The sequence below is a fragment of the Lates calcarifer genome, linkage group LG20 (assembly GCF_001640805.2).
Source record: "Lates calcarifer isolate ASB-BC8 linkage group LG20, TLL_Latcal_v3, whole genome shotgun sequence".
NCBI classification, from domain to species: domain Eukaryota; kingdom Metazoa; phylum Chordata; class Actinopteri; family Centropomidae; genus Lates; species Lates calcarifer.
In genome coordinates this window covers 12768309-12792273 of record NC_066852.1, presented here as the reverse complement: position 1 = coordinate 12792273, position 23965 = coordinate 12768309, and the positions used below count along the sequence as shown (strand labels likewise).

The 23965-nt window shown below is 40.5% G+C and overlaps 2 protein-coding genes and 1 long non-coding RNA gene across 7 annotated transcripts in view; 2 read left to right on the top strand and 1 right to left on the bottom strand.

The window, feature by feature from the left end:
• Window positions 1-7669, top strand: part of LOC108893349 (spectrin beta chain, non-erythrocytic 1) — a 49612-nt gene extending 41943 nt beyond the window's left edge. For 2 of the 3 annotated variants that reach the window (XM_018691315.2, XM_018691316.2), the window contains 14 exons: window positions 177-455; window positions 551-681; window positions 792-996; window positions 1093-1467; window positions 1561-1805; window positions 1896-2034; window positions 2186-2270; window positions 2938-3134; window positions 3322-3449; window positions 3565-3640; window positions 5831-6009; window positions 6118-6291; window positions 6477-6519; window positions 6628-7669. In XM_018691315.2, coding sequence (XP_018546831.1) covers window positions 177-455; window positions 551-681; window positions 792-996; window positions 1093-1467; window positions 1561-1805; window positions 1896-2034; window positions 2186-2270; window positions 2938-3134; window positions 3322-3449; window positions 3565-3640; window positions 5831-6009; window positions 6118-6291; window positions 6477-6519; window positions 6628-6840 — 2469 coding nt within the window. In that variant the 3' untranslated portion in view covers window positions 6841-7669. Of the gene's footprint in view, window positions 1-176; window positions 456-550; window positions 682-791; window positions 997-1092; window positions 1468-1560; window positions 1806-1895; window positions 2035-2185; window positions 2271-2937; window positions 3135-3321; window positions 3450-3564; window positions 3641-4623; window positions 4702-5830; window positions 6010-6117; window positions 6292-6476; window positions 6520-6627 lie in introns of all 3 variants that reach the window. The other variant, XM_018691312.2, reaches the window with a different exon arrangement.
• Window positions 7562-14373, bottom strand: LOC127143691 (uncharacterized). Its single transcript, XR_007815273.1, has 3 exons — window positions 13052-14373; window positions 12761-12910; window positions 7562-11780 (listed from the first exon to the last, which is right to left on the bottom strand). It is a non-coding gene; the product is annotated as an uncharacterized LOC127143691 (long non-coding RNA).
• Window positions 12607-23262, top strand: dpf2 (double PHD fingers 2). 3 transcript variants are annotated; one of them, XM_018691322.2, is made up of 12 exons: window positions 12607-12735; window positions 14387-14547; window positions 14817-14924; window positions 15220-15398; window positions 15498-15590; window positions 16591-16669; window positions 17187-17228; window positions 19182-19319; window positions 19471-19602; window positions 19736-19848; window positions 19951-20032; window positions 20816-23262. In XM_018691322.2, exons 1-12 carry the CDS (start codon window positions 12704-12706, stop codon window positions 20896-20898), a joined length of 1242 nt encoding a protein of 413 aa, XP_018546838.1. In that variant the 5' UTR covers window positions 12607-12703; the 3' UTR covers window positions 20899-23262. The 3 variants fall into 3 exon arrangements, with proteins under 3 accessions (XP_018546838.1, XP_018546837.1, XP_050934564.1); XM_051078607.1 differs by lacking the exon at window positions 12607-12735 and adding an exon at window positions 12802-12923; XM_018691321.2 differs by lacking the exon at window positions 17187-17228.
• The last annotated feature ends 703 nt before the right edge of the window (window positions 23263-23965 follow it).

The window sequence follows — 23965 nt, the reverse complement described above, 5'->3', positions numbered from 1 at the left end:
CTTCAAATGTTGTAAACAGGGGTAATTCAAAAGAGGCTAAAGGTGACTTACCATTATTGTCACCCCATTATTAAATGTCTTATACTGCGTCTGTAGTTGATACCCAAACCAAATGTGAAGGATAGCTATTGCCAACCCACCAGTCAAAGTAAATACTCTCTTTGTGTCTGAATCAGACATTACAGAAGGAGATCCAAGGCCACCAGCCTCGCATTGATGACATCCACAGACGAGGAAAGACTCAGAGCCAGGTAGATGGTGAGAGGCAGTCTGTTCTGGAGGAGCGTCTTGTTGAGCTGAAGGACCTTTGGGACCAGCTGATTGCAGAGACAGACAAACGTCATGCCCGTCTAATAGAGGCCAATCGCGCCCAGCAGTTTTATGCTGATGCAGCAGAGGCAGAGGCTTGGATGGGCGAGCAAGAGCTACACATGATGTCAGAGGAAAAAGCTAAGGTAAATCAAGATAAAATAAGACAGAACTGTAGCTGTTTCACAATCGTATGTCTTGAGAAAACTTTTAAAAAATTAATTTCTTGTCTGTCTCTTAGGATGAGCAAAGTGCACTAGTGATGGTCAAGAAACACCAGATCCTGGAACAGGCACTTGAAGACTACGCCCAAACCATTCACCAGCTAGCCAACAGCAGCCGCCTCATGGTCACCAGTGAACACCCAGAGAGGTGAGGTAGATCTGAATATTGAAGTGTAACCTGTGACACATGCCTTATTATGAACAAAGTTGTACATGCACAATCACTGATCTGTCTTTTTTTTATTTTTTATTTAACAGCGAGAGAATCACCTTACGGCAAGCCCAAGTGGATAAGCTGTATGCAGGGTTAAAAGACCTTGCTGAGGAGCGCCGTGGACGGCTTCAGGAGAGACTACGACTGACCCAGCTGAAGCGGGAGGTGGATGACCTGGAACAGTGGATTGCAGAGAGGGAGGTGGTTGCTGGCTCTCATGAACTAGGACAGGACTATGAACATGTCACAGTGAGTTTTTTTTTTCTCAGTCACATGCTTTGCAGCTCAGAGAAATTTAGCTGAATTAATTATGTTGCTCACGTTTGGCCTGATTTTTCTTTACAGATGCTGAGGGACAAGTTCCGGGAGTTTGCTCGTGACACCAGCACCATTGGCCAAGAGCGTGTAGATGGTGTAAATGGGCTGGCAGATGACCTGATTGAGTCGGGTCATCCTGAGAACGCCAGTGTGGCTGAGTGGAAGGACGGGTTAAACGAAGCCTGGGCAGATCTGCTGGAGCTGATTGACACACGCACACAAATGTTGGCAGCCTCCTATGAGCTACACCGCTTCCATCAGGATGCCATGGAGGTGCTTGGACGTGTTAAGGAAAAGAGGGAGGTGCTGCCCTCTGACCTTGGCCGTGATCTGAACACTGTCCAACATCTACACAGACAGCACACTGCTTTTGAACATGACATCCAGGCCCTCAGTGGACAGGTCAGCTTTCTCTCAATAAAGAGATCTAATGTGAGAGAAGACTAGAATGTGAATAGAATACCGAATCTCCTCTCTTCATCCTTTACCTCCTAGGTGAACCAGGTGCAAGATGATGCAGCACGGCTGCAGAAGGCTTACGCTGGAGAGAAAGCCGATGACATTCACAGGAGCGAACATGCCGTGACTTCTGCCTGGGAGGGCCTGCTTGAGGCTGGTCAGACCCGCAGGCTCCTCCTGCTGGACACAGTGGAGAAGTTCCGCTTCTTCAACATGGTGCGAGACCTTATGCTCTGGATGGATGGTGTCAACCTGCAAATCGATGCACATGACAGTCCCAGGTGCATGTCTTTTTATACTTATGAACACTGTTAAAATCAGTGTTAAATGTATATTTGACTCTCACCTCTCTCTCCTTTCTGTTGTCCCAGGGATGTATCTTCTGCAGGGCTGGTCATTGCCAATCACCAGGACATCAAGTCAGAGATTGAGACCAGGGCAGACAGCTTCACTGCCTGTATTGAGATGGGAAATACTCTCATTAACAATAATCACTATGCAGCTGATGAGGTATCATACACTGGGTCACTTTCACTGTTATCTGCAGTCATATTCATGTATATTAACAAGCAATGGTGTTGAGTGAAAAAGGAACATTATGATCATGTGTTATCACTTAATGCAGGTCTTTTCATGTGTCCTCTTTCTCTTTGATTTACAGATTCGGGAAAAACTGGTTCAACTCCAGGAAAAGAGAGACAAGATCAACAAAAAATGGCAAGACAAGATGGACCATTTACAAATTGGTATGAATGCATAACATGTTTTAGAGTGTGCATAAGGGCACATTCAATCTAATTGTGCCATGAAAAAAACAAGGGGCCCATTGGTGTGGGCATGTTGCTACAGGGTAGAGATAGCAGATAAAATACAAACAGGTACCTCCAGTTTGAAGGCTTATTACACACAAAGACACCATACAATAGTTAATACTCCATGGAAGTAAGGCTGTACTGTAAAACTCTATAAAGTTATAATGGCAGCCATATTTTTTTCTGTCAAGACTTGGAGGAAACAGCACAATTCTCCAACTTATACACCACATATTCTGCAAGGCATGTGTGCTTACATGTATTTGATTGGGACTGATTGCACTATAGCAAAATTAGCACCATGGTTTTTCTGCGTAAGATTTTTTTATTTTGTGCTTCCTTTTGTTTTGGAATCATTCCCTGCACCAACACAGTGGTTTGAAATTAATGAAGTGTGTGTTGTTTTGCTTTAGAGCTATTGTTGAGTTATTCTCAGACTGATAGGGCCCTGAAAGTTACTGGATGTACACCTGACTCACCACTAACCGTTTCTGATGCTGTTTATACTGTGTTTATTAATATCTCAGTATTTGTTCACTGTCTTTCTCTTTTTGTTTTTCTTTCTTTGCCCTTCTTTGTGCCCCCTCTTTCTACATCTCAGTGCTGGAGGTGTTGCAGTTTGGACGAGATGCCTATGTGGCAGAGTCTTGGTTGGCAGGGCAAGAACCTCTGGTGCGAGCAGCAGAGCTGGGCTCAAATGTGGATGAGGTCGAGAGCCTAATTAAGCGTCATGAGGCCTTTGAGAAACTTGCTGCATCCTGGGAAGAGCGCTTTGTCCTTCTGGAAAAACTCACTACAGTAAATACAGAGATATCGTAAATCACATCAAAAGTTTACATTATTTGAAAATGGTTTTGTTTGCTCTGTGTGGCCTGGTGGATACAGGATGTACAGAACATCAACCACTCATCTGTGAACTAGGCAGGGAAACCCTCACTCATTGGGTATTACATTTAGATAGCACTTCTGTGTTCCTGTTTTTCAGCTTGAGGAGCAGGAGATCCAGAGGAGGCGAGAGGAAGAGGAGAGGGCACGACGACCCCCTACACCACCCCCAGTTGAAGAAGTGGCACAATCCGAGACAGAAAGTCAAGCACATGATTCTGCAGCCAGGTAAGCCGAAGGGGAGTTATTGTAGAGCATATTAGAGTTGGTGTAAATCACAAGCAGCTATTGTTTTTTTTGGTTTGTTTTATTATTAACATGCTTTCCTCCCTCTCAAACAAAGAACCAGTCTGGACCAGACCACACTCAATCAGTCGGTGTCAGTGAATGGAGTACATAGTGACAATGACACATCTCAGGTGAGACATAAATCCAAATGCTTTGAGTGTTACGGTTGTGATGAGTATTTTTTTTTTTATAAGGTTTCCAATGTAGTCTATTATGTAATGTCCTGTAATGTCTTTTAGATGTTTCCTTGTCTTATCTCCTCTATTATGACATGGATTTGTAGGAATTATTTTTACTCAATATGTGTGTAAGTTTAACAGTCAGAGCAGAAACAGTACAGGTAATTGGCATCATTGTTGCTCTGAGACATGAACTCAACATTATATATTTAATGTTGTATTCCTGACAAACTACCAAAACATTGCAAAAGTGAAAATGAATTTTATGAACAAATACCACAAGTTAGCTGTATATATGTCATACATATAAAACATAGTGTAAGTGTGTGTTCCTGTCTCTGTCCTGTTCAAGTCCAGTCAACAGCATTGTTTCAGTGCATGTAATTTCATCTAATGAAAGTAGTTGCTATTATCCACTTGACATTTTCTGTGAAATGTAACTTTTCTATCAGCAACATTTTATATATAAGCAGCAAAGTTTTGCAAAGTTCTTGCTGATGATACAGAGTCAGTGCCATCCAGGGATTGCAGAGCAACAAACACTCACCCATTACCTGAAGGACTCTGATGAAAGTACACAGGGTACCTGTGAGTCTGGGGGTTGGGGCTAGGGTAGGTTAAAGTAAACTTTGATGAATATTACACAATCCTAGTGACACTCCTCTGACTGAGGAGGATGAAGAGAAGCACCTGGTGACTTCCTGTGTTACAGAGGAAGTGATGGCGGTTAACACTGGCTGTTTGTGGAAAGAGCTGCTGTAAACCTGTGTTTAGGTCTATAATTGATACCCAGAGAAGAATCAGTCAAAGAAAGGGAGCCATTTCTCTATGAATTTGACAAAGTTTGAAGTTTTAGAAATGCAGCCATATACTAAATTCATAGTTTGTGCACCAGACAGAGACTTCTTAACAATTTCTTATTGCGTTTTTACCAGCAGTCATTATCGCTATCGTTGTCAGTGGGAAAGAAATCAGACCCTAAACGTGTGTGTAAGCCAAAGCAGCCGGAGCGTGTGAGTACCAAGCCATGGTCAGCTTTGTAGCTTCCCCTCGCCCCCTTCACAGCCTCCGCTCAGCTCCTGGTCAACTATAGTGCCTCTTTTCTTCTATTAGGAAGCCATTGCTCTCTGTCACAGATGCAATCCATTGCTTTATTTATTCATGCAAATACACCGTTTCATTGGTGAGCCCCATTGCTATTTAAAGGCATGATGCAGATTCATGAACACATTGTTTTCATGGATCAAGTATGCAGTCTGCAGTTTTATATGTGCTCATATTGACCAGGACAGGAGTGACTGTAATTGTGAAGCCCAGAATTGTAAATGTGGTGATATTTGTAGCTGTTCAAAAGTGATTTATATGTAGCTTGTTTTAGTCTTTCACTGTATGTGTACACTCCTGTGGTTAGTGGGAAAGTCATTCGATGGAGTCAATGAATAGCTCTTGAGCAAAAAAAAAACAAGCACCTGATAAAAGCTGATAATGCTTTCTACTACTGTTACAATGAAATACTATGAAAGGCATCCAAATATCTGTGGATTTTGTATTTAACATTCATATGGTAAACAAAAGCCAGAATAACTGTAATTAAGTGTGTGTTCATGTATGTTTTTGTCTGTGTTTGGGTATTACAATGTAGTATGAGTTACAATTTATTTATTTACACTTACAGTTGCTCAGTAATTCACTGGGGACTGACTGAAAAGCAAATAGCATCTTTGGAATGATAAAACTTATTCTGCAAATTATAAATTATATCTGACCCTGTCCTAGATAAATATAATATCAGGTTTCTATAGGATATTTGTATCATTTTGGAACAGGAGACATTTGAATTACACGTGTTCAGTGCAGTATGCCTGTTTCCCAGATTTATGGTTATTTAGTCTGTATGTCTTATTCATGTGAGCGACTGTAATTGTCCTGTTAGATATCAGTGTACTGCGACTGCGATTATGTGGACCTTCTGAACCCATGCTATGCTATTACCTCAGGTAATCATACAGTGTTGTCAAAGCAAACGTCATCATGGCTCTTCATGTGTGGCTGTGAATGGCTGCTTTGCTGCTCAGTGCTTCCATCCAGTCTTGTGTTTTTTTTCACCTCATCACCTCTGTACATATCTGGTTTGAACCACAGGGCTCAGAGTCCGAGTCGGTGAACGGACCAGGTAGGGACAGTGGTCTGGCATCATCTCGCCTTGAGCCGTCTGCCACGTTACCAAGCAGGGGAGGAGCAGAGTCTGAGCCAGAAACCATGGAGGGGATGCTCTGTCGAAAACAGGAGATGGAGTCCCACAGCAAAAAGGCAGCTAGCAGGTGAGTTGTGATGAGGGGAGTGAGACAAGTGCACCATGATACATTTGTACTTTCTGTATTTTATGTGCAACATATGCTGCTCCTGATGCCACTTCTTTGCTCCCATAGATCCTGGCAGAACGTGTACTGTGTCCTAAGAAAAGGAAGTCTCGGTTTTTATAAAGACGGCAAGAGCGCTAGCAACGGCATTCCATACCACGGAGAGGTACCCATCAGTCTCGGGGAGGCTGTGTGTGAGGTAGCCCACGACTATAAGAAGAGGAAACATGTATTCAAGCTCAGGTGAGAAGAGAGATATCAAATGAAACCGTCAGACCAAGGATTCCTTATACAGCACAGTTGTCACACTTCTGGATTTAATCAATAAAATGAGTGGCCATGATGAAATAGCAGGTGAAATGGTGAGATGTGTTAGACTTTTTAGCTTATCTCTGACTAATGGTTCATCTCTTTGACTCTGTTTTCAGGCTAGGGGATGGAAAAGAGTACCTGTTTCAAGCAAAGGATGAGGTGAGATGTATAGAAGAGAATTACTCTACTAAAGTAATATTAGTGTTTAAAAAAAATCTTGTGTGTTGTGACTCTGCCTGAAGTATAATATCTTTTGTCTGTCTAAAGGCGGAAATGAGTTCCTGGATCCGGTCCATCCTCGGTTCCATTCCAACAGGATCAGGAGACTCGCCTGGAGGTCCAAGGGCCCTCAGCCGTGCCATGACAATGCCTCCCATCTCCCCCAGTTCAGGTGATGCAGGAGGTGTTACCATGCGCAACAAAGAGGGGAAAGAGAAGGATCGCGAGAAGAGGTTCAGCTTTTTTGGCAAGAAGAAATAGAACACTTCATTGATGAAAACTACATTTGTCAAATCTCAACCAAGTGAGGCAGGCAGAAAGGAAAGTACAAACAGGTCACACAAACATACTGCTCTCAGTGCAGGCCCCAAGGAATTTGTCGACAGCTACTGTATGTGGCATACAGAGAACTTTGTTTCTTTTCTTTCTCTTGGATTCTCTCCCTCGCTGGTTTTATCTGTCATTTACTTTTTTGTTTACCCAATCCATATTTCACATTTAACTGCACCCAACAATGAAATCCCTCATCCAAAGGCGATCAGCAGAGCTTATTAGTCAGTAACAGGTCTGGTTGTCGTTACCAGGGATCCTGGCCCAGTTCAGTTCCAGTCCACCAAATTGGCTCCTCTTCAACATGAATCTTTTCTCTTCAGTGAGTCTTGACTAGCAGAGCCATTTTGATGCTGTGTCACTAATAAAACACTGGATGCTGGCTTTCTACTGTGGTGCACTCTGGTTTTAATTCCCCCATGTACAAGCTCTCTCTCTCTTTTTGGGAAGCATCACATCAGTCTTTTTTTCTGTTCTTGGTATTGATGTTATTAACCTGACCAATATTATTGCTATAATTATTATTATTATTATCATTATTATTTATCTTTTGCTATTGCTGGTTTGAGAAAACAAACTAATTAATTTGACAGTAGATAATCTTGATTCATGTTGTGGAGAGAAATAAATTTGGTTAAACTAGTGGAGAATGTTGGGCTTGCCCTTGTATGTATTATTTTGTTTCTCTCTTCTTTTTTTTGTTTAGGAAAGACAGTTAATTGAGTGTTTTGAGAAAAAAATAAAGCTCTTTAAATTTTAATAGTGTGCAGTAAGTGATCACAAGTTTCATTGGGAAAATTTTATTAACTTTTAATTTTAAAATTTTATACACACACACACACACACACACACACACACACACACACACACATATATATATATATATATATATATATATATATATATATAAATAAGTGGTTTTATTTTTTATTTTGCCTGTACTTGATTATTTCTTTTGCGTGATCTTTCCTGCTTAATTTTCAACGTTCTTTTTTTCTGTACAAAGCAGAGAAGATTAGTTTTCTAGAGTGTGTGCGTGTGTGTGCGTGTGTGTGTGAGTTGTGGTGCTGTGGATTTTGCACGTTTGTGTAATTCATAATCAGACGTGGCCAGGTGGATGCTGCTTTTCGGTACGCAAATGCAGACGAAAACCAGACACAGACTCAAAGTAATATTACTGGAATGATTTGGTAAAATTAGCTTTTCTTTGCTTTTGGTTTTTATTATATGTAAGATGATGTTACCAATGAAGTTCCTCAAGACGGTTTCATTATTTCTGTTCCAGTCTTCTAATAGCAATTTCTGTTCTCTCTCCACCTCCTGATGTGAAGGCGTGGAGCAGTTTGTAGATAAAAAGCTGAAGCACACGTGAGCAGGACAGATGGACAGCTGACAGGTCTCATTACAGGTGAAGTGAGGGGTGTGGAAGTGAGATTGAAGAGGTAGTGAAGGATGCGCTTTATGTGCTACCTGACAGAGAGGTGTACTGAGCCTTACTTGAACCCACAACAGACACACACAACCCTTTTTACAAACCCACCTTCCATTCAAACAATCTTAAAGGAGGCTTTTGTAGTACAAGGATAAGAATGTTTAAAATGTGCCCTGTGGCAATGATCTAATGTATGTCAGTGGATTATGTTTGCAGGTACAATATGAATTAACAGAAACCATGGAAAGCTCTGCTCACTGGCGGTGACAGAGAGGGAAAATTCTCTCTTAGACGAGCTTTGTGCTCTTGCGTATGTGGCATGACTTCATGTAGGTTTATACTTGTATGTGTCTCCTCATCTGTTCTCTTCTGTGTCGATGTACTCTGAAAACATGAGACCACTTCATATTCAGGGTTGGAGAGCAACTAATATATGTAATTGGCGTTAACAATTATCTAAAACAAGATAATGGCAATCTAATATAGTTAATATAATTTTTAAAAGATATATGTTCATTAATTTCCTCAAATACTGTACATGTTTGAAAAGAAAAGGACATTAACAGTATATTCTGAGATTGTAGGCAGTAGCGCAATTTTATATAAATATATTGAGGCCATTGGATTGGTTGGTAACTCTTACTATAGTCAGTCACTTAAACTCAAGTGTTAATTTGCCTTTAGTAACTGCCAAAATGCAGCAGGAAGTTACTGGACAAGAAATCTGAATTCAAGAGTTTCATGGATTATCTTATAGGTAGGTTGCAGGTAATCAATTATTTGTAATTTATCATATTGACCAGGACTCTTGAAAGTAACTCTTTAAAGCTGGTACTGGATGTGTGTACCATGCCTTAGAGGGCTGACTAGTTTGCAGGAATGTCACACCAAACTGTTGTGGTAACACAAACAGCTGGAAGTAAACTTGCATTTGGTTGCAGTTTAAACAAGTTGGCCTTATTTTCCAGTCCCAGATGAATGTGGAACCACTGCTCAAATCAGACATTCTCCAAAGTATCTGAAGATCCACTTTGAGACTATTGAACTGGGTTCATTTAAAAGCAACCGCTCCAAACTTTATCAAACTTGCCTTGTCTCTGTCAGTGGGACTTTGCATCCTGGGGATGTGACAGAACTCCTAGTTTCAGCCTAGATTAAGCAGCCTCAACCTAAAGGCTAACCAGGTTAATAGGGTCATTGCATACATAAGTGAGCCGACACAGTTAACATACATTGTGCACAATTTTAAATGGAGGTGTCATTCTTTTTCTTCCCCAGTGGACGAGCTGTTTTAGTGACTATTGCTACCTTTTCTCTGCCCTGGACATCAGGCACAGCATCCAGTCGATGTTAGGGAGTTCAAGTATAAAGGTCACACAGTGTATTTTCTTATCAGCTCATTTGAATGTGTGATGATTCAAATTAGTTTGGCCAAATTGGTCATGTGAAGCAAAAATATTTCTCATACTTGACATACTGTACACGAGCTCTCTCTCTTTCAACACACTCACACATTGATACTGTACTGTATATTTAATGCAGAATGACCCTGGCAATCCAGTCTTGTGGAAATGTCCTCAGCTGGCTGTGATTCGATGTTGCATAATGCATCCTTTTAAAATAACTTTGTGCTACTGGTGAGCTTTGACCAGAACATAGAAAGTATGTGTTATTGATGTCAAAGAGATGGGTTTTTTGTTATGAGAGTACTTGTGACAATGGAGTACGTAATGAAGAAAAAAAAAAACTTTTACTTGTTGAGTATTAGATATGAGTGAAACAGACTGATGAATATTTGAGCTTCCTTTTTTAGAAGAAGGCAGGATATTTGCTGTCTAGAGGGAGCTTGTATTTTTTCATCTAGTGGTCTGTCTTGCAGCATTTGATAAGCCTGTCCGACTACCTTCATTTCTCATTACTTTTGACGAATGTCTGTTCCTTCCTCTGTAATTCAGAGTTGTTAATACCACCACTATTATTAATTGCTATTATTATCATTATTGCTACTGTTGTTACTATTACTACTACTGTTACTAATGCAACTTATTGCAAAAATTATAACTGCTGTCCATTTTCAGGTACGTGTCTGTAATACCAGACCCTTCCACACGATGTCAGTGTGCTGTGGAGCATTTTCATTACAAATCGAAAATAATGTTTGTTGACTTGTGTATCTACATCTAATATTAGGAATAATAAATCATGGTTTAATCAAAAACATGATGTTGTTGGGGGTTTTTTATGTTGAGAAAGGTTGACCACCGCTCTGATGCGTTTATTCTATTAGGTGCTCCGGAGAGAAGTTGGGATATTTTAATTAAATAAAATTCAGTCTTTTTATCAATGAACAAACTGTTCAGTCATGTAATCTTGATTATATATGGTCAAAAACAGAAAAGTGTATTGTTATCAGCAACATTTTTCAGAACAATGCTGTGCTAAAGGTCATTTTGGGGTGGCATGCCAACTGAAATTAGAACTGGGGTGTATTGTGCTTCCATAAAGTTGGGGAACTCACAAAGGCCAGATTAAAAATGAATGCTCAGGGATAACCTAATTTTTATCGTAGCATCAGTCAAGATAAAAAATGTTGGATCCTACATTTCCCATACTGCAACTCAGAAGCAGCTTTCAGTAGACCCTTGTCTCCTAAATGGCCTTATTTTTAAAACCCCCCATCTACAGTTTGTTAACCTAGGCTTTCTATTAAAACGTTAAGCCTTGAGACCCAAATAACCCTGACAACATCATCAGGGTTATTTTTTCCTACTTTGGAAAGCTCAATCCAGAACCACAAAAGGTCTCATATAACTTTTTCACTGGGCTAAGAAGTACTCTCTATGACAAGAAAACAGAGCCTCTTGGGTAGCCCTGAGTTCCTCTTTAAAAATGCAAGCAAAATGCAGACTATCTCCGTTACAGGCTGCTGATCAGGGCGTTTCTTCAGCTTATTTGAATAATCAAAACACCAAATGAGGAATTATGTTGAAAAGTTAAGTTTCATTTCTCCAACAAGCAAAGGAGCACTGAAGCTGATCTAGTGGCTGGTGGGGTCTTAACACATTAATAAAACACAGGGCGTCTGTTTTTCCTTTATTTTGTCACCCATCAGTACATCTGTTGTTGCAAAACAATCCATAAAACATTCTTTTAAGCTGTCACATTTTAAAATGGGTCTGTAATTTGAAAATAAAAAAACTAAAATATTCTTGATAAGAGCCGAATGATTGTGTTCACATATCACTACAGTAGCCTACATGTAAAATACAGCTCTTGCAGTATGAGTGCAGAGGATCTGGGAAACATAGCTGCTGCAGTGCTGTCATTAAGAGTGAATTAATGATTCAACTGCAGTAAATGAGGTCAAGGATGATTGAGCAATGACTAATATACAGCAGGTTTATGGTGCATCAGCAGACGCTGGGAAGGATGTCATCATCTGAAAAGCAGAGCAAACTCTCAGTGAGAGTTGTTTAGAGAATCTGTGGTTATAATCTCTCTACTGAAGACTGAAAAATGAGGGTGGCGGTCTAAGACCTCAGAAAGTAATGACCCAGCAAGATTAAATGATGTCAGTTAATAATGAAAAAGTGTAGGGGTACTGAAGGAGCAGCAGTTAAACTCAGTCTGTACAATGGATTTAAATATAAAATTCAAGTAACAACAGGAAGAGAAAATCAACAAATAATAAAAACAGTAAAAGCAAATGTTTACATTCACAATGAAACTTTTTAAATGAGCCATGTGTATTTGCTGATGAATTTGGTGGTAGCTACATGAAGACAACAAAGACAAATTTCCAGAGATGAACAGAAAATCTATGGCAGTGCAGCCTTGTCCTGTATTGATTGTAATTTGATAACAGCTGAGAGGCTGCAGAGATCACTAATGGATTGTTTTAATGTTCTGTCTGTCATGTTCAGCAGGATAAACTGAAGTTCCTGGGCAGGAAATGTTTATTGTGATATTGTATGTACTTATTATTTTACTTTAGAGTCTGTATTTATTATTTTTTATTTTCATTTCCACACAAGAGTGGAAGTTGATAAGGTACAATGTATTATAAAATTCACTCATTTCAACAACAATATTCAAGTGGTGAACGCTTTGAAAATCTGCTAAAAGGAGGAGGGTGTCAAAAAATCTAATCAGGCTTTTACCTCATTATTTTTATTTTATTTTTATTTATTTATTTGCTTTGTTGTTGGGCTGAGAGTTGTAGCTTTGTGTGGCGAGACTCTGGCAATGGCAAAATGACACCACTGGGGGGTGCTACGCATCATGTTCCTGCTCAATCTGCCTACAAGTCTTCACAGAGGGCACACATTACCCGCAGCCACTTTCCCCGTGTATTAAAGCAAGATGGCAGCTGTTGTTGAGAATGTTGTCAAACTGTAAGTGTTGGACTTTTCTTCATACCTTACTCCCGGCTGGTTGACAAACGCCGCGGTCACACCGTAGCGGCTGTCTCTTATCGCCGCCGACCGTGTCGCTAGCTAGCTTAGCCATCTTTCCAGTGACTTAGTGAGGTTAGCCGAAGCTGTCGGAACCGTCGTGTCTGTTCACATCCTGGTATGGAAGTGTAAGTTAGCAGACACGCAGTTGACGTTTCTGAAACAGGACTAACGAGCGTGTGCGATAGAACATGAGTCGGGTTGATCATAAATGTGTTTATAGATATATTGTGGTCACCTGTTGTGTCTTTCTTACCAAACATTTACCGCCGTGTTAACGTCAGTTAAGTACCGCAGCTAGGTGGCTCGCACGCTAACAAGCTAAAGAGAGTGTAGTTGTGGCCAACGCTGTTAGCGCAGGCTGGAGCGACTGGCCAACTAGTTCAGAATGAATGAAAGCTGGCCTTGAAGATCACTCCTTTCATCCCGAGACCCCGGGGTTATAGCCACTGTAGCTACCACATTTCTAACTCGGATGCTGTTACTCTTCGGAACTGTAGAGTTAAAGTTTTCAGTGACCCATCCCCGGTTGTTTTAAAACGTGCTTCCATTTCCGCTCTCTTCATTTTGCGTGGGCGTCCAGGTTGTTGATGCTTTTAACGTTTTTATAAGCAAATGGGTAAGCCCTTAGTAACCACAGTATGATATGAGAACGTGGGACTTACCTGACAGGTAGATTTATATCAGTTTCTGCCAAACTTTACTTTGTTAACCTCTCCTCAAATTACTTTTTGCCAACTCATTATTAAACGCTTGCTAAGAAATTTAAACTACACTATCTTCAAAATAAGCCCTCATAAAACAATACAAAAAATAATCTAGAAATTAATATTTATGGCATTGAAATGAGGATACAGTGGGATCCAAAAGTCTGTCACCACACTTCTGGGCCTCATTGTGCATGGGGTCACATTTCTGGTCGGTTTTTAGTTAGAAACCCTCACTATCTTCCATGAAGAGAGCCACCCTTTCTGGTTTAGTATTGGTCAAATAGCGGCAAGGACAGAGACAGATTTACAACTTTAAACAGAATTCTTGGGTCCTTACAAGAAATGAATAATGAGATCATTCATTAAAGTTTTAAGTCTGTGAACAGCTGCTTTAAACCTTCAAAGAACCACACAGTACACCCACATTGTTCTCAATAGATTTGACTGCTCCGCTGCAACTAATGTTTCTGTAGTTAAACAGTAAAGTGCCTTGCTCCAGGGCGTCCTGACAGCCTCAGTGGTTGCAGCTGGTGGATGACCAGAGAGTCGGGGATTTGAAGAAGCAATGAGGTCTTTGTCATGAGCCCCCTCGTCACACAGCCTTTAGCTATCCCAAAAGGGAATAAACAAAAAACACACTCTGTTAGAGTGTATTTATGATTTAAACACTGCACACTTCTGCCTGTGCTGACTACCAAGCTTTTTGTTGTTGATGTACCAACAAAAGAGCACCTGCTGTGGCACTCTGACAAATGATTTAGTTTTGAAGTGCAGAGACATTGTCTAGTGAGGGAGCTGGGTTTTTTTCTAAGGTGGCAACAAAGAAAAACAACAAACTGACACCTAATAACCAGCATGTGACTCTGGTTTTGTTCTGACAGGCTTGGAGAGCAGTACTACAGAGATGCTATGGAGCAATGTCACAACTACAATGCCAGGCTCTGTGCGGAGAGGAGCGTCCGAATGCCGTTCCTCGACTCTCAGACCGGTGTGGCTCAGAGCAACTGCTACATTTGGATGGAAAAGAGACACAGGGGACCAGGTGAGACATGAAACGTGTTTGCTGAAATGTTTCCTAAGGCTAAAACCTAAACAGTAAGTTTACATGAGATAATTATTAATCTCCAGATGTGTTTTTGAAAGATTTAAGAATTGGGCAAATAGGTGAGAGGGAAATGATGGGGAGAAAATGGCAGAAAACAAAACAGATGACAAATGTAGCCTTAATGTTAGTTGTTTGTGATAGAGCCGACAAGTTTTGTATTTAAATATTCTGTGTTATGTAGATGAATCTGTTCTGATGTCCCTCAGGCATGGCTCCAGGGCAGCTCTACACCTACCCATCCAGGAGGTGGAGGAAGAAACGGCGATCTCATCCTCCAGAGGACCCTCGGCTTATCTTCCCCCCCGTCAAGTCAGGTACCACCACAGCATTCAGCTCAGCCCAGCTCATTTCCATTTTTACCATGTTAAAGAAAAAGCTATAAAACGCTATGCTTTCCAGGCGTGTAAGAAAAACTGTGAGATTTCACACTGCTGAAATGAAAAAATAACTCATCTATGATGTATGTTTTATGGGCTAGTAAAAAATTATTAATGTGAACATTTCATATTTGAATCCGTCAGTCTCATGAGAAGCAGCGCTTCATGTTTTTGTAGAATATAATAATGCATGTTTTGTTCCTGTGCTTGAATCTGTATATTTTATTCATAGAGCTAGATTTAGGTGTGAAGAAGGACGCTCTGTTGTCGTCAGATGGCAGCAGCCTGGAGGCTCTGCTGAAGGGGGAGTCCTTGGAGAAAAGGACGACCACTGAGCTCCGAGGGTCCGAAGAGGATTCCAACATGAGTGACTACACTGGAGGCCTGAACCCAGCAGCTCGGATTAGAAAGGTTCTTGTTCTCAGCATAAGGCATAAGAGATGTTTGCAGTCAATGAAAATATTTCCCACTCCAGTTAATTTGCCTCATTTTCTCATCGCCTCAACACAGAGAATCCTAGAGCCAGATGACTTCCTAGATGACCTAGATGATGAAGACTATGAGGAAGACACACCTAAAAGAAGAGGCAAAGGGAAAGGGAAGGTAAATAATTGCCTCGGACATAAATGCACCTTCTCATATGTTTGCCCCGACTCTGTGTGTGTGTCTCAGCCTGTCTGTTGATTAGGGCTGGACATCGGCACTGATTTCGATTCACAAGGTTCAGTCAGATTCAGTTACATCAGGTAAATACCAGTGTTGAGTGAAGCGCTTCTCAGACTTTATCCAGTGAACTTAAATTTCTTGTATATTCAACAAGTGAACAGCATTTACTTGAATATAAAATTGTGTTAAATACACATTATAAATTTAAACATATTTCCTGGATATAAAACTGTATACAAAGATTTATTTTCCTTGGCAAATGCAAAATGACTTAATCATGATACATATTTTTTTTAGGCCTATATGAGCAAAGCAGTTGAGCAAGAAAAAACCTGCACTGCTTCGCCATTATTCATATTTTAAAGAATAAATGCTATCCCATACAGCTGTACATGGACTGTCAGTAGCTGATGATTCAACTAAGTACAGACATGACGTGATCACTTTAAACACAGACAGACCAGAAACTGAAAGTTCTCACTAATTTGTCTGCATTGTTTGTGTTGACAGGACATCAGTCTGTTATCTGCAGACAGCTGGCTAGCTAGCGTTAGCTCCCCAGCAGGGACAGACTGAGTAAAGTGGGCCTCACATCTTGTAGCCAAAGATAATAGCTCTTCAACAAACACAAACCGAGAGCTCAGATCAGTGCGCAGAATCTTTTTTCAGTCTGTTCCTCTCATAGATGTGATCTCTAGATGTGCTACAAGATAGCCAGAGTCCATTTACTTCAAGGCAGCTCATATAGCAGCAATTATCTGTGTTACATTTAAATTAACTTAATATAATCTTTTTGTCCACTTTATACTAATTTGATTTCCACGAAGTAGATGTTTTACACATCACTCAACTCTAACTCAAACACTTTTAATAAGTAACCAGTGTATACACGTGATATATATATATAATCAAAGTCGAATGATGCCTCTGTCTTCAGGGTCGAGGAGTGGGCAGCAGCAGGAAGAAGCTGGATACAGCAGCACTGGAGGACAGAGACAAGCCGTACGCCTGTGACAGTGAGTCCTGATGGGGGAGAGTAGAGCATGTAAACTCAGGTCGGAGTAGAGGGTCACTGCAGATGTTAATAGCTGTAATGTTATCTAATCAAGCAAGACCCAGTCCTCATTCTTTATCACCTTCCTTTACATCCTCTCCCTTTTCTCTTGATGTTCTTCTTTGTATTCCATCTTCTTTCTGCTCTCTCTTAGACTTCCTGTTTCTGATTATCTATGAAGCTAGGCTTAGCCATATGCCTTTGTTTGTCATTACAATCTCAAACATTTCTTATACTTGCATTTCAAATCTTTCCATGGGCGGGAGGGAAAGGGGTGTTTCTTCCACTTCTTTGGTTTTGTCAAACTGTGTATCTGTACTGCTTGATGTGTTTTTTCCTCTTTTGTGAAGCATTTTCACTTTCAGCTGTGGTTCTCAGTAGGGCAGCACTGACTTGACTGACTGATCCTCAGTCAGTCTATGAGCCTATTTCTCTGAGTCTCTGTCTGTGCTCTCTTCTCCTTCTCTTCTCTCTTTCAGACACTATCAAACAAAAGCATATTTCAAAACCTTCTGAAAGAGGTATATTTCTTTCATTCCTTTTTACCCCAGTCTGCCTTGTCTTTTGTCTTCACTGCCTGTTTTTATTTTTTGTCTGTTACCACGTAGATTTGCCCTTTGTGTAGTTCAGTTCATAGGGGAAATGTTTTGTTCTACACCATTTACTTAAACGTAATTAACTAGATTTAGAAAAGGTCAAAACCATGTTATTATACACCCTAATTAAACTGTAGTCTGTAATCAGCCAAAGATATGAGCCATCCTAGCCTACTGAAGATAAGCTGTGGCCCATGAAAGTAATTTTTTCCCCTCAATCTGGCCTTGAACTCCCCACAGAATTAGATAAACTAGAAGCTGGTTCCTGCTGCTGTTTTTTTTTCTCTCTGTGCTTTGTCTTTTGTCTTGCTACTTAATGTGTGCAATTTGACTGCATTTCAGTTTTTCTTTTCTTTTTCACCACCTCTGCACCCCGTGACGTCTCATTCCATGTCTTACGTTTTAGAGTGAACTGCCTCTGCTTTTGGTTTTGAGTCAGTTTAATGCCTGTTTGACCTATGGGGAATTTTTCTCACATCTTTCTGCCTCTGTATGCAATCACTCAGCATGTGACTATAACCAGGATGCTCTGGAGAAAACTGCTGCATAGAGTAATCACTCCTTTAGATGACAGTTGGGAGAAACGGGACACTAGCCTTTGAGGAAATGAAAATGAGAGAAATTATGGAAGTGAAAGAAGAAGTATTTTGTCTTTGGATGTTATCTTATGACAAACCTTGCACACCCCCTGTGACAACGGCTGCACACAGTGGCATCTTTGTCCTCCCCTAAAGTCAGTAAATCCTCTTCACACAAACCCACTGGCTTCTCTCACATCTCTGATTAACAGAATAAAAATTGAGATAAAAAAACATTAATATTCAAAGCAGTATGGAGCTATTGTTATTTATTTAAGTGCCCATCTACAGAAGTCATGTACACTCAAATGGAATTTTGAAAGAGTTGGATGTGGGAACTGAAATGAGATGAAACAAGTACATTTCTCCATGTATTTTATTTCATCATTTGTAAAACACTGCTGAGGTACTTTGTGCCAGCCACTTGTCTTAAATTGAAGACTTTAAAAACTAGTGTCATAAAGATCACACACCTCTGCAGTTACTCAGTGTCTCATTTCCTAACTGCAGATGTGTGGTATTATGAGTGGTTGAGATGTTATCGTGCTGTGTTTAAATACATTAGTTACCACAGAGGATGTGACGATGTACAGCATGTTCTATTCCCAAACGTATTCATCTTTACCTTCTCTCATTTTAGTCATTGTGCTGATCTTGATATAAAACAAAAAGTGGGAGACCACAGCGACATTTTGGGTTCTTAAGCGATCTCCTCAGTGCGTCACACGTCATCACTTCACCACATCAAAGCAATTTAAGTGATTAAATTGAAGCACCGTGTCAGAGTCTTAAGGTGTAGAACATATTATAACATCTGGTTGTTCTTGTCTGTATAGTGGTTACAGTCTGTATAAATGAACTGTTAAGGATATCTTAGCCGCTGGCGCTAAAAAAATACTGACAGATTACTTATTGGTAATTAGAGTGGGACTGTTTTCCAGAAGTTGTAGTTAAATGTTTGAATAGACACAGCTCATGTACAAATGAAAGTATGTTTTAAGTAGGAAACTGCAGGGCTTTGGTCATTTCAACGAGACTATCTGAAGACCTTGTATCCTCATTTAAGACTCGACAATCTGGATGGTAGAAAAGATACAATCATGGCAAGTGTTTCTGTTACTCTCAGCAGTGCTACTAGTATATTTTGGTTAGAAGGGAAAAATGCCATGCTAGTGCCAGAAAAAAAACTAGTCATCATTTCCATTAGTCACCCTCCTTTCACCACCGACTTTGTATAACATGGACGCTACTCATGCTTTCGTTGTTTTCATACATGTTGTGTTTCTGGTGTTGGTGGCAGTCTGTGGGAAGCGCTACAAGAACCGTCCCGGCCTGAGCTACCACTACGCCCACTCCCACCTGGCTGAGGAGGAGGGTGAGGAGAAGGAGGAGATGGAGATCAACGAGCCCGCCCTCCCGCTGCCCGAGGAGCCTAAAAGTAGGTGACGGGCACTCAGGGGTCGAATCAGAGATTTAATTTTAAATCTGCTGGGGTCACTGGACACCTGGACAGTCGTGCGTGTTGCCTTGTTTGAGTTTTGGGTTACTGTGCACTGATGCTCTCTGGGTGTTTTCATCCTGCTTCTCAGCTCCCAAGAAAGGCCCAGATGGTCTCGCGTTGCCTAATAATTACTGTGATTTCTGCCTGGGTGACTCCAAAACCAATCACAAGACTGGTCAGTCGGAGGAGCTGGTGTCCTGCTCTGACTGTGGACGCTCAGGTATGTTCTAGATATATGGATGCTGAAACAGAGTAGCAATAGGATAGGAGAAAAAACATTTACTATGCAGATTTAAGAGTGGGAAAATTTGTGGCAAAATAAGTATTAGATAAAACAATCTTCCTCTATGCAGGCCACCCGTCTTGCCTGCAGTTCACTCCTGTAATGATGGCCGCTGTGAAGACGTACCGTTGGCAGTGCATAGAGTGCAAGTGCTGCAACATGTGTGGCACCTCAGAGAATGACGTGAGTTTACCTACATGCTGTTATTATATGCTAACCACTGGGTTAGGAGCGAGGTTGTCTGGGCGGAGGGCCTAAGTGTTTTTGTCATCTAATTTCTTCCAGGATCAGCTTCTGTTCTGTGACGACTGTGATAGAGGCTATCACATGTACTGTCTCAACCCACCAATGTCTGAACCTCCAGAAGGTAAGTTCACCGCATGACAGGAATGATGTTCAGCTTAGTAGGCAATAATCAATATATATCTGAGAGAGCTGGATCTCAGGTGAAGGGTTAAAACCAAAGTCAAAACTGAGCAAAGTATACCAGGGAGAAAATGTTTGTGACAGCGGTGTAGAACTAGGACTGTGCAGTTTGAAAAGCCAAAAATATCCCACATATTTTTGTCTTTTCAAGGCTGAGCAAAGGAGAAAGAAGACTTGTAACATCAATCTTTTCCCCCCAGTGAGCCAAGCTTGTACAACATTTATCAGACCCTGAAAGCCTTGAGTCAGACAACACTGAATTTGTCTGCTTGTGTTGCTTAAAGCACTGAAGGTACCGGTACTGACTGTTTGTATTGATTCTATATCCTCTGTAGCTTTTGAAAATGTATTAGCTTGTTGTTGGAGGAGTTGGATACCATTTGGAAATTTTGGATACCCGAGTAACAACACCAAGTCAGTTGTTTTTCACAAAATGAAAATAGTTCTGAAATGTTTCCTAAACACAAGCATGTGTTTAAGATCGTTGAAATAGTCTAAAAATGGAAAAATGTATATTAAAATCAGGTACTGTTTACTTCAAATAATAAATAAACGGAATGGAATGGAATTTTGGTTTTTGACGCCTAGAGCTGCATACACATTTATTTGAGTTCCAAAAAAGTATTGAGGCTCAAAATGGACCACTTGAGGCTCATGGTTATACAGGATAAAACTTAGCCTCTCTTAATTCTAATAGCTCTTGCTCTGTTATTTTTGCACTCAGGGAGCTGGAGCTGTCATCTATGTCTGGCCCTGTTAAAGGACAAGGCATCTATATACCAGAACCAGAACGCCCCACCATCGTGATGGCCACTCCCGTCTGCACACACTCATCACTCAACCGTCCCGCACCAGTATGGTTTACCCTTCAAGACAGATGATAAACTCCCCTGACGAGCCGACCTCGGAAGGAGTGTGTTCAGAGCAGACAGTGAATTTGTGAAAAGGGAAGTATACCTTACCAGACTGGCCTCACTTAGCTTCAGATACGACTGTTACACAGTTCCAAGCTCCTCAGATTCAGCTCCATAGATTTTTATTTTCACCTCTTTGCCACTTAGCCAATTTGAGCAGTACTGAATTTCAAAAAGATACACAGCATCAATAGCCAAATTACAACTTCCTGTTTAGCCTTTTTACATTTACAGCTACACAAAGTTGCTAAACCCTTGTCTCTGTCCTGCAGTGTACTGATTTTATGACTAGGGCAAAAATAGAGCTTGTTGGAATCAAGTAGCATGCCAATGCTTGCTCATCATATGGAAAAAAAGAGACATTTTATAGTATTTATATATTTCTATGGTATATAATAGTGTTAAGTATGTACAAATTGGAAAAAGAATGGTCATGTAATGGTCTTTTTATTAGTGCCCATCTCATTATTATGGAAAAATCCACAACCAAGTTCTTTTATGGCACTGCTGATATTTGGTGATTAACTTGATAAGAGTCAAAGGGATCTGCTGAGACTGTAAACGATTTTCCATCTCATCCACTGCCGCTGGTCACACACCGACACACACAGAAACAGGAACTATGAATAGAAACTCTGACGTGCATGTCAAAGCGGCTCCAAAGGCTGAAAAACTTCAGGGATGACAGGTTAGACTCGAGTCTGGTTGTTGACTCTTTGTGTGCTGGTGGCTCATCGAGCTGCACAGAGCTCAAGAGGATGCACAAGGACGTACTGACGTGTGTGTTTCACTCAGGCTTTGGGGCCTTTTTGACAAAACTCCTGATGACTACAGAAACACAAAGCAGACTTAATGCGGATACTTGACTGAAAAACTGTCTTCAGTCTGCACGCCTGGCCCTTTTTTGACAAATATAATAACGTTCAATTATTGCAGTCAAATTAAACCTGAAATCTACTTGCATTATCAGCCAGGTATATAGGGATAAAAAGCCTTCATTGCTGTGTTCTAGCAGTTTGCTGATCATGCAATATCCAATATCTATTGATGTTGTGACACCACTAGATTATTTAAATGTAATTGAGGACTATGCGACCTTGCAGATGGTCACTTGCTGATGATGTAGAAGCAATATAAGAGCTCCTGTAGGATGCTGGGATGACAGGGACTCATAGCAGAGTCTGTTTAGGCTCTGTTGGCAGAAAATGTGCGATACTGTAAATTTTCTTTCTCAGAAAATGCTATTACAGATAGGCGACTGTGGCAGCGATTATGGATGGCTCCATATTGTAGGAGAATGTGTATATGTATTGTCCTATGGAGACTGCTTTCATGGTTTTATTATGCAATGGTTTCCCTCTGTGGCAAGGCTAAAAGACAAAGTCTGGCTGAACTGCTAAAGCGGTTACTTTACCTCAAACAGAAACAGTATTTAAAGGGTTGAAACATGCTGTAGATAGATGGGACACAGGCAGAGGGATAAATAGTAATGACAGGTGCAGCGTCTGCTTCAATAACTGCATATTCTACAGTTAAACAAGTGCATGCTCAGTAAATGTCTGCACTTTCATATGCTACGTAGTCGTTTCAGCGTTAGGCCGGCAAAGGTGTTGGGAAGTGGTGTAATATAAATTAACCATGCTATCATGTCGTTTCAATAGCCAACTAACAATTACTAAAGCATTACACAAGTATAACTTGGTTTATTTTCTCATCACGTTTTAAATTTACTGTTATATAGAGACAGTGGCTACTAGAATATTTTGCTGGTTGTTTTTGTATTCATCGATGTTTGCGTACCTGATGTGTGTGGGACATTTTTGGGACTTAAGTGGAAGTTGCTTTCTAGTTAATCCTGTGATCAGCTGAGCCGCTCTCTTCCAAACCTCAAAACAAGAAGCAAAGCCCATAATGTGATTAAGAGGCAAATGCTGGAGCTGTACCTTGAACACTGAATGGTTAAATAATGATGGACCAAGTATCCAACTTCTAGGCTGCACTCAGAGGAAAGTCACAAACAAGAAGGAAGTTTACCTTTTGTTGTCATATTATAATTGTATAATTACATTTTAATAACATATGGACTTCTGGTTTCCAGCTTTGGAAGAGAACAGTTCAAAACAAGAAATGTTTAAACCAAGATCATAGGTTTACACAGTAGGTGAATTCTCTTAGGGTGGATTTTCATTTGGATTGTGATGGAATGTTTTATTGTACGAAATTCGTCTTCAGGAAAATAAAATACTAAGCACTATAACTTTCTGATGTTTTTTTTTTTTTTCCTTTTCCAAACCTTAAGAGCGCACTGACAAGACACCCTTTTAGAGAGAGATAATGTGCTAAAACTGAATCAGTGGCATAATTAAACTTTCATACAAGTTACCAAAAAACAGATACTGATGTAGAACTTACTTTGCTTTGACTTTCGCAAATAGCCTATATGTCTATATTGATATTACAGAAAGCATTTAAACTCTGGTTATTGGCATGCATACATGCTTACATGGTTAGTTGATTTCTTCAATAGGTGTTGCTGAAGCTTCCTGTCAGCTGATTTATGTGGACATGATTGCTCTATCTCTTACTGCATAAATCAGCTAACAGGAAGCTTCAACAACATTTCTGATGAAGACTGCAGGCTTGGCAGCTGAAAGGTAAAGAAAATGCCTCTCTTTATATAATAACAGTGAATTAAATACAAAGTGAGACAGAATGGGTTTCTTCAGTCTATTGTTTACATGTTCTTTTCACTGTGAAATTTAGCACCCACACTACAGAGCAAGATGAGAGTAATCTGCACCTGTGTGCACGCGACCAGGGATCCTGCCTCATCACTGATGGAGATGATGTAACACCAGACAGGTGCCATGCTTAGGACTTCCACGTCCAGGTACAAGGTAAATGTTGCAGCTCTGAAAACACACAACATTTACAAAAGACACTTGTTCTCATGTTGCACC